Source organism: Eriocheir sinensis, chromosome 9 (genome assembly GCF_024679095.1).
Source record: "Eriocheir sinensis breed Jianghai 21 chromosome 9, ASM2467909v1, whole genome shotgun sequence".
Taxonomy (NCBI): Eukaryota; Metazoa; Arthropoda; class Malacostraca; order Decapoda; family Varunidae; genus Eriocheir; species Eriocheir sinensis.
Genome location: NC_066517.1, coordinates 11,604,177 through 11,614,733, shown reverse-complemented (window position 1 = coordinate 11,614,733; position 10,557 = coordinate 11,604,177). Strand labels below are relative to the sequence as shown.

Sequence of the window (10,557 nt, the reverse complement as noted above, 5' to 3'; positions counted from 1 at the left end):
GGGAAGTAAATTGCTATTCAAAGCTAAAAGTGGAACATTAGAGGTGAAACAGAGAGGAACAGATGCAAGGGTGTTAGGCATGCGGGGTAGAGAAAGAGACCCTGGAACATTTTATAATAGAATGCGACAGGTACAATAGACAGAGGCAGGAACTAGACAGACAAGTAACTAGAGCAATTGGGAGACAGGAGTGGGAAGACAGGAAGGAGGAGGAGGACAGAGGCTTGAGAACTGTACTGGGACTGACTGATGACTGAGACACACATATGATAGTAAAACACACGAAGAACTTCCTGCGTAACAGCTGGAAAGCAAGAAGCAACTAAACGGTGCAGAAGAAAGGGAGGAAAAAGAGACTGAAAAATAAGAGACACCTTTTTTTCCTCACTGTTTTCTTATTCCTTTTTTCATCACTTTCTTATGGCTTATTTCTTGCTTCTTAATTGAAGTATAATGGCTAGTATATGGGTGAAGAAATGTGGGGGCATTTATCAGATCATCTTTCTCGCTATTTCAACTATGATCACGATTTTACTATTCCTTTTGCTTTTTTTTCCTTGTAGATCTTGCACATTTTCTATTATTTCCGTATCTTAGGCTGGGTAGGGACACTAATGGCTACGTGGTTGGCATATTGAAGGTGTGGTCTCATGCACTAAGGCTGTGTACAAGCCTGTGAACATGGTTAAATCAAGGTATACAAACGTTCTCCTTATTCTGCCCACTATTCTATTTGCCTCGTTGACTTTTTCAGCAGTGTACCCTCATAGAATTACGTACACCCGACTTTTTATTTTACCTTAGGCCTTATTTCTTGCCTTATGATTATAATATAATGAGCAATATACGAGTGAATGAATGTGGGAGTAAATATCTAATCATATTCATGGCTGTGTTAACTCTTGTAATGATTTTAGGATATGTTTATTGCTTTCACGTCTGGCAGCGAGGGGACGGTCATCAGCTGCATGGCCCAAAGTGTCTTACCTTTTCATATCTTATGCCTCATTGCTGAATAGAATGAATATTATATGGGTAAAGAAATGTAGGAGTATATATATAATCATTTCCATTTCTTTGTTAACTATCATCATGATTTCAGGGGATGCTTCTTTTTCTTTTACGTCTGGCAGCGCGTAATGGTCATCCTCTGCGGTGTCCAAGGTGTCGTACCTATCATTTGTGTAATATATCAAGAGCAATTGGAGAAAGAAATAAGGGAGTATGATAGTATGACAGGCAAAAAAACAAAAAAAAAATAGCATGCCAGTTATAATACGCGGGTTCATTGACATTTGGAGGGAAGGGTGAACAGGAAACAGAAACATAGAATAAGAAAATAAATAAAAAAGGTTTGGGTGGAATGCAAGATAGTGGAAAGATGAGATAGACAGTGCAGTGCAAGGTGAAGGACTGGACAAGTGGAAGAATGAGAAGGGAGGAAAATTTCGGCTGTTACAAGGAGAATGAGGCTCCAAAGTATGAGGAATGGTATGAGGGAAGATTGGGAGGTGATCTTTTCCGAACTAGAGCACTAGCTGTGTATGGATGTGGATGCAAATAACTAGATGGTCTGGAAGAAAATACAATGATGTAGGTGTTTTTGCCTGAGATGGAACTGAAAATGAATATGTATCGCAAATCCCATTATATATTGCCTGGGGTTTGGAATGGCATGTTCCTCCCTTCCCCTTTGTTATGTACTTTTGCAACAGTAAACTATCAATCAATCATGTGTCTTGAGAGGACTGGAAGAAATGGAATAGAATGGCTGCTGCTTAGACTGAGTGAATTAAGAGAAGAATGAACGAGTGTTTGAAACAGTGAAAGAGTCCATGGAAGGATTGTGGCAGGCAAGATGTAAGGAATAGCATATCTTGTTTCATGAAGAGTACTGTATGATCTGTCTCTTTTGTTTCACTTCCAAGGAACTGCCTTGGGAAAAATCTTATTACTAAGATCATTATTATTATTATTATTATTATTATTATTATTATTATTATTATTATTATTATTATTATTATTATTATTATTATTATTATTATTATTATTATTATTATTATTATTATTATTATTATTATTATTATTATTATTATTATTATTATTATTTGAAGCTGTGATGTTGCAAAGCTTTATAAAGCGTTGAATGTCCACTATAATGTCAAACTGTGATGTCTCCAAACCAAAACATTGTTCATGGCGAAAAATAAGATGCATCAGTTAGGTTGTTTAGCTAGAAAGAAGATCTATGAGGATGCTGATAAGAAGAGAGATGAAGATGCTGAAAAGAGGAGAGATGAGTATCCCGGGAAGAGGAGAGATGAAGATGCTGGGGAGAGAAGAGATGAGGATGCTGGGAAGAGGAGAGATGAGGATGCTAGGAAGAGGAGAGATGATGATGCTGGGAAGAGGAGAGATGATGATGCTGGGAAGAGGAGAGATGAAGATGCCGGGAAGAGGAGAAATGAAGATGATGAAGATAGTTGTGAGGATGCAAAGGCTCATAAAGTGACGAATATCCTCTATAATATATATATTTCTACTCTAGGTAACATTAAGTTGAAGGAAGTGTCGGTCGAACTTATTTTTAAAGGAGTCAATCGTGTTACACTGGAACACTGAAGGTGGGAACTTATTCCATTCTCGCACTACAACGTTGATGAAGAAATATTTGGTGCAGTCTGAATTTACTTGTCTACATTTAAGTTTTGTGCCATTAATCCTCGTTCGCAAAGCGTCATCGATCATAAACAATTTTGATTTTTCCACATTCGTAAATCCATGAAGTAATTTAAAACATTCGATCAGTTTTCCTCGGAGGCGACGTTTCTCAAGAGAGAACATGTTAAGGGTGGAAAGCCTTTCTTCGTAGGATTTGTTGCGCAAGTAAGGGATTATTTTTGTTGCTCGACGCTGAACACCTTCTAATTTAGCAATGTCCTTTGCATGGTGGGGAGACCAAAACTGTACCGTATGTTCCAAGTGGGGTCTGACTAAACTATTGTCGAGCGGAAGTATTACTTCTGTATTTTTTAATAAAAAGTTTCTCTTAATGAAGCCCAATATTCTGTTCGCTTTATTTCCTGCATCGATGCATTGCTGTAAGAATTTGAGGTTTGACGCGATTTTGACACTCAGGTCCTTGACCATTGAACGCTTTTGAGTTTGACGCCGCGCATTTCGTAATCGAACTTCTTGTTTCTTGTTCCAGCTTGAAAGACCTGGCACTTGTCTACGTTAAAGGGCATCTCCCATCTATCCGACCAAGCTGAAATTTTGTGCAAATCCTCTTGGAGGCCTTGCCTGTCTTCGTCAGTGAGAACCGAGTTACCAATCTTTGTGTCGTCTGCAAATTTACTAATGAGGTTATTGATTCCAACATCCACGTCGTTGATGTAAATAATGAAGAGCACTGGGCCTTGAATCGAGCCCTGAGGGACGCCACTAGTGACCGGCGGAATCCATTTTGTGAATCTTTAATCAATTAGTGTCTTTCATGATAACTCACAATTTTGTCTCTAATTATGCTCTCGAGTAGCTTACCTACAACTGAAGTTAGACTAATAGGCCTGTAATTACCCGGTATTTTATATATATATATATATATATATATATATATATATATATATATATATATATATATATATATATATATATATAGAGAGAGAGAGAGAGAGAGAGAGAGAGAGAGAGAGAGAGAGAGAGAGAGAGAGAGAGAGAGAGAGAGAGAGAGAGAGAGAGAATGATATAATACTTCCTGGACCAATGCCAATCTGGTCCTCCCGCTCGGGAATAAAAAATAATAGAAGAAAAAAATAATGAAGAGAGAGAGAGAGAGAGAGAGAGAGAGAGAGAGAGAGAGAGAGAGAGAGAGAGAGAGAGAGAGAGAGAGAGAGAGAGAGAGAGAGAGAGAGAGAGAGAGAGAGAGCGCAGCAGTGCGGACATTTTCGAGAAGCGGACCTCTGGCGAGTGTTCTTGTATTTGTTATAGTTGCCTTTGAGCCGCTTCCGTTATTCTGCGTAAAAAGCAGTAATATTAGAGGTAGCGAGCACCTGCTTGTGTTGCCAGCTTGGGTGACCGACTCTAACGAGTCAAGAGTTGCCTGCAAGTTGCTTTATGCGCTTTACTCTAACACTTCTAATTAAATACAACATAAACATGCAGGGGAATCGTTAGTAAGTAAGCTTTGATTCACATTACCTGAGTTTTGCTGGTAAAAAAAAGAAATGATGCTACTTGGCCAGCGCATGCTCAGCCAATCAGCAAACAGAAAACTCTCCGAGGAAGAAGGGCACGCCTGCGACCAAGTGCATTTCCACCTCCACAAAAAAAAAAAAAAACAGGTTTCGCAGTTCACGGCGCGCCAACAGATTGACAGCTTAGTGCACCGGCCACTGTGAAGGAGGCTAAAGGTAAGTATGGAAGGTGCTTTAAGGAAGGCACGGTGGTAGCCCAGGGAGGAGGTCACAGCCCCAGGAGGGACCCCCAGCAGGCACTGATCAAGGTGGTGAAGTGCTCCAAGGTGAATACCTGCAGAACAAACAGGTTTGGAAAAGAGCACGCGTGGCTGTGCCTGGGCTTGCCAGACGCCCAGGAAACTCTGGCGGATATCGGAAATAAGACGAGAAACAATTAGGAGACTAAGGACGGAGGTGACGAGAATGAAAGTTGAGTGTGGCAAAGACCCAAGACTATAGTGAGCTCCCTGGACTTGGCTGATGCACCTCCACAGGATGCTTTTGGTGGGGTCGGAGTGCATCTCTACATCGAGGGAGACAGGCAGATGTGCAGCAGGCTGCTAGAATGGATCAGGGGGAACGAAAGACTTTGTAAGATGAGGAAAAAGAGGAAGGCGGGTGCAAGACAGTGACGGAAGTGGATGACAGGATGTGTAAATTGTTTTTTTTTTTTTTACAACAAAGGAGGCAGCTCAAGGGCACAAAAAAAAAAACAATAATAAAAAAGCCCGCTAATCGCTGCTCCTAAAAAAAGAATCAGAAGAGGTGGCCGAAAGCAATTTCAGATTCGGAAGGAGAGGTGTCCTGATGCCCTCCTCTTGAAAGAGTTCAAGTCGTAGGCAGGAGGAAACACAGAGGAAGGAAGATTGTTCCAGTGTTTACCAGCGTGAGGGATGAAAGAGTGAAGATGCTAGTTAACTCTTGCATAAGGGGTTTGGAATGATTTGGCCCCCTTGATCCCCTGAGAGCAGCGGCCGGCAACCTGCGGCTCCGGAGCCGCATGCAGACCTTTCAAGAGACCTGTGCGGCTCCTGCCACCTACTTAAAAACGTCTTTTTTATCGTAGAAAAAATCAAAGCACACGCTCCAGACACAGAGCAGCTCTGTCAAGAAACTCAGCAGCAGGTCACATTAAAGCTTAAACTCAGCATGGTGACGAGATCTAGTATGTACAGTTAGCATGTTGTTTAAAAGTATATAATATTTTTGATCAGTTGTGGTAACAAACTGTATGAAAAACTGACAAAAAAGGTTGCTGACATCATAGTAAATTAAAGGAGTGACTTCTTAAATATAATGGTTTATTTTATGACAGCTGCAATTGTAATTATTATTATTATTATTATTATTATTATTATTATTATTATTATTATTATTATTATTATTATTATTATTATTATTATTATTATTATTATTATTATCATCATCATTTTAGTGTATTTGATTACCTTGTTTGTGGGTATATTATCTGACTCCCTTATGGAAGAGGGTAGTTTTAATGTTTCGTAATTACCATTAATTATTTACATTGCGGCTTCAGCAAGACTGATTTTATGTCAAGTTTGAAGAAACTGGCTCCTCTAGAATTACGGGTTGCCGACCTCTGCCTTAGAGGCACTAAAAGACAGATGAATATACAAGAACCTCCTAACGAGGGTCTTCGCCCCCCTCGACTCCCTGCGTTTCCATTTTTCGTCGCAATGGCTGCTCCGCCGCCCGCTGCCGAGATGGTTCCCACACACATTTAATGGTTATTTTCAGTTATTTTTTAATCACTACGCTCCTTCCTATGTATTTCCGGAAGGTTTGAAGGTTGTTAGAATACATGTGTGAAACAAAAGACCAGCATGGTGAGTGGGAGACGAGACATCGGCGCGTTAAAAAGAGCAGTATCAACATACATTTAGATATGTACTCGTATATAAATCCCAGACATGCCATCATTAGGTCATTGCCTATAACATTCATTCTGTAACACACGACGATACTTTTTTTCATATATATATATATATATATATATATATATATATATATATATATATATATATATATATATATATATATATATATATATATATATATATATATATATATATATATATATATATATATATATATATATATATATATATATATATATATATATATATATATATATATATATATATATATATATATATATATATATATATATATATATATATATATATATATATATATATATATATATATATATATATATATATATATATATATATATATATATATATATATATATATATATGTATATATATATATATATATATATATATATATATATATATATATATATATATATATATATATATATATATATATATATGAAAAAAAATATAAATGATAAAAGAAAAAATGTGTAGGTTTTTATTCATGTTCCGGTTAACAGTGTAGGCCTACTTATGGCTATCATGTTTGTCTCATCGTAGTCCTCGAGACCATTTTTTTTTTTTGCTCAAGGGCAAAAAAGAGGAAACTGTAATGAAAAAAGCCCGCTAATTACTGCTCCTATAAAATGCGTTCAGAAGAATGGCCGAAAGATAGGTCAATTTCGGATGGAGAGGTGTCCTGATAAACTCCTCTTGAAAGAGTTCAAGTCGTAGGCAGGAGGAAATACAGATGAAGGAAGATTGTTCCAGAGTTTACCTGCGTGAGGGATGAAAGAGTGAAGATGTTGGTGAACTCTTGCGTAAGGGATTTGGACAGTAAAGGGATGAGCTTGAGTAGGAAGTCTTTTGCGGTGATGCCGCGGGAGGAGGGGAGGCATGCAGTTAGCAAGTTCAGAAGAGCAGTTAGCGTGAAAATATCGATAAAAGATAGAAAGAGAAACACCATGGCGTCGGAATTTAAGAGGTAGAAGAGTATCAGTAAGAGAAGGAAAGCTGATGAGACGAAGAGCCTTAGACTCCACTCTGTCCAGGAGAGCTGTGTGAGTGGAGCTCCCCCACACGTGAGATGCATACTCCATACGAGGGCGGGCAAGGCCCCTGTATATGGATAGCAACTGTGCGGGGTAGAAGAACTGGCGGAGACGATATAGAATGCCCAACCTCGAGGAAGCTGATTTAGTGAGAGAAGAGATGTGAAGTTTCCAGTTGAGATTTTGAGTTAAGGATAGACCGAGGATGTCTAGTGCTGAAGAAGGTTACAGTCGAGTGTTTTTGAAGAATAAGGGATAGGTGTTTGGAAGATTGTGTCGAGTTGATATGTGGAGAAATTGGGTTTTTGAGCATTGAAGGACACAATGTTCCTTTTACCCCAATCGAAAATGATAGCAAGGTCTGAGGTTAAACGTTCTGCAGCCTCCAATCTGGAGTGTTGTAATTCCTGTTGAGAGGGCCTTTTATTGAAAGAAGCTGAATAATGCAGAGTGGAGTCGTCCGCGTATGAGTGGATAGGACAGTTTGTTATGGAAAGAAGATCATTGGTGAATAACAGGAAGAGAGTGGGTGGAACACTACTGTTGATAGGTTTAGGGGAAGAACAGTGACCGTTTACCACAGCAGAGAAAGAACGGCCGGAAAGGAAACTGGAGATAAAGGAACAGAGAGAAGGATAGACTCCGAAAGAGGGCAGTTTAGAAAGCAAAGACTTGTGCCAGACTCTATCGAAAGCTTTCGATATGTCTAAGACGGCTAAGAGAGGATGACCAAGAGTCAGTTAGGAGAGCAAGAAGATCGCCAGTAGAACGCACCCTTGCGGAACCCATACTGGCGATCAGATAGAAGGTGAGAAGTGGAAAGGTGCTTTTGAATCTTCCGATTAAGGATTGATTAAAAAGTTTTAGATTGACAGGAAAGTACAGATATAGGGGGGTAGTTTGAGGTATTGGAACGGTCACCATTCTTAGGCACAGGCTGTATGAAGGCATATTTCCAGCAGGAAGGAAAGGTAGAAGTTGATAGGCAGAGACGAAAGAGTTTGACCAGGCAGGGTGTAAGCACGTATGCACAGTTTTTAAGGACAATTGGAGGCTCTCCATCAGGTCCATAAGCCTTCTGAGAGTTGAGGCCAGAGAGGGCATAGAAAACATCATTCTTAAGAATCTTAATAACAGGCATAAAGCAGTCAGAGCAGGAATGAGTAGGAGGAATATGCCCAGAATCGTCCAGAGTGGAGTTTTTAGAGAAAGTTTAAGCGAAGAGTTCAGCCTTAGAGATAGATGAGACGGCGGTGCTGCCGTCAGGGTTAAGGAGAGGAGGGTAAGATGAAGAAGTGAAATTGGAGATATATTTGGCCAGGTGCCAGAAGTCTCTGGAAGAATTAAAAAGAGCAAAAAGCAAGGTTAGAAATGTTTTATACTGAAATTGCTTTAAGCAGATATTTCATATATATTGACTGAGGTGATCTAGGCAAGTGGAACCCACAGTGTTTCAAAATTCAACTTCTCTTATATACTTCTCTCCGCAGGTTTGTGCGGCACACCGCCGACCCAAAGGCTACATCGACATGTCCACTGGGTGACTCACAGTTCAAGCTCAAGTTCAAGCCCGGATGAATGGATGGATGGAGGATGAATGTTGCCCTCACGAGCACAATGCTGAGATCAGACCTCAAAGCAACGCTAGGGAGGCGAGGCTGCGTGCTGACAGTACTGAGGGCGGCAGCGATAGTCGTGATGCTGCTGCTGGCACACGTGGCGCTGCACCAGCACCACTACACCTTCCGTAACCCTTTCAGTCTCCACCTTCGCAGCGCGTCCCAGCACACATACCTGTTGCCCACCGGACCTCGCGCCGGGAACCAGGTCTTGTACCAGCAGGACGCCATTCAGGAGCTGAACAGCCCGTGGGTAAGGGTCATCCATATGTCTAAGCTTTGAAGCTTATACAAACAATACACATACATAATAAACATCTGTGCTTACAAACCAAAATTTTCTCCTGTGTTGCCATAACGCCTTTACTGTCTCCAGACGGAGGAATCACGGGCGGCGTGGGTGGCGGTGCTGCAGGAGCGGCGGGACAGGCTGCGGGAGGCGTGTCGCCGCACCAACCACACGGGGCGTCTCTCCTTCCAGTCCGACCTGCTGCCGCGCCGCAGCCTGGTGTGGGCTGCGCCACTCGGCGTCGTCTGGTGCCCCATCTATAAGGTGGGTGGGGGCGGTAGAGGCAGGGTCAGCACCGTCACTGGGTGGAGGCGCAAATTTTAGGTTCACTAGATCTTCAACATGGCCGCCCCCTCGATAATAGATGTTAAATGGAGTCCCAATGCATGAATGTGGTGGTAAGAAAGACCCATTTCATTACAGACCATCATCCTTAACCTGTGTAATTTGAAAAATGTGAGAAAATTATCAGAAAAAGATGGGTGAAGTTTTTTGGAAGTGCTAGACAACATGGATTAAGGGAGGGATGCTTGTGTGCAAGAAATTTACTAGCGGTTGATATTAATAAAAAAGAGAATGTTGGGTGGTCTGTCTGTATTTTAGAGGAAGCATTTGATAAGGTGCCGCACAAAAGACCTCTATGGAAATTGAGAGAATTTGGAGGAATTCACGCGACAGTATCAAACTGGATAGAAAACAACTGGAGGGAGAGATGAGAACCGTTACAGAAGACGAAGTTTTCGCCTGGGAATGAGTGACAAGCTAAGTGGTCGGTCGGTATCATGTATTCTTTTATCTATGTTATTCATGGTAGGAAGGATTACACAGTTATATAAATATTTTTGATGATGCTGAAATCATGAAACGCGGTGATAGCTTGGATTGTTGTTGATATCTATTAGATCTCGACAAATTACACAAATGGAGTCATGCATGAAAAATGGAGTTTAATGCTTTGTAGGCGGGCTCAACTACGTGGACCAAGAACTTGCTGCTGGCCTCAAGCAATGCGAGTGGAAAAGCAAACCTTCACGAAGAGCTGCGGGAGCTGTACCCGCCGCCCACCTCCGCCACGGAGCAGGAGAGGATGCTCAACATCTCAATGAGGCTGATCGTCGTGCGCCACCCCTTCGAGCGGCTCCTGTCCGCCTACCGGTGAGGCTGCTGTGCCTGTTTGTTGTTACACTCACAGAACTTGACCAACGCCCACCACTAATACTTTTATATGTTTTGAATATATAGTTTTACCTTTTAAAAAATAATATTAAAGACGGATCCAAATCCTAAAGAGTTGGACGACCTGTTGCCTTGGCGGGAAGGAATCGCTCTCGTACCCACGGCACCGCAGATTTGGGTGAAAGTCTGTAGGCACTGCTCCATGGGTGCACAGTTTTCATGTTTTCATAAAATATGGCTGCTTCATTGGATCAGTCTTGGATCCAAAGATATCCACAA

General features: G+C 41.0%; 1 protein-coding gene across 1 annotated transcript in view; it reads left to right on the top strand.

Moving 5' to 3' along the window:
* The first annotated feature begins 4,357 nt into the window (after positions 1 to 4,357).
* LOC126995922 (carbohydrate sulfotransferase 13-like) overlaps positions 4,358 to 10,557 on the top strand; it is an 8,742-nt gene continuing 2,542 nt past the window's right edge. Inside the window, exons 1-4 of the mRNA XM_050855822.1 lie at positions 4,358 to 4,412; positions 8,685 to 9,066; positions 9,190 to 9,366; positions 10,064 to 10,257. Coding sequence (XP_050711779.1) covers positions 8,773 to 9,066; positions 9,190 to 9,366; positions 10,064 to 10,257 — 665 coding nt within the window. The 5' untranslated portion in view covers positions 4,358 to 4,412; positions 8,685 to 8,772. The remainder of the gene's footprint in view (positions 4,413 to 8,684; positions 9,067 to 9,189; positions 9,367 to 10,063; positions 10,258 to 10,557) is intronic.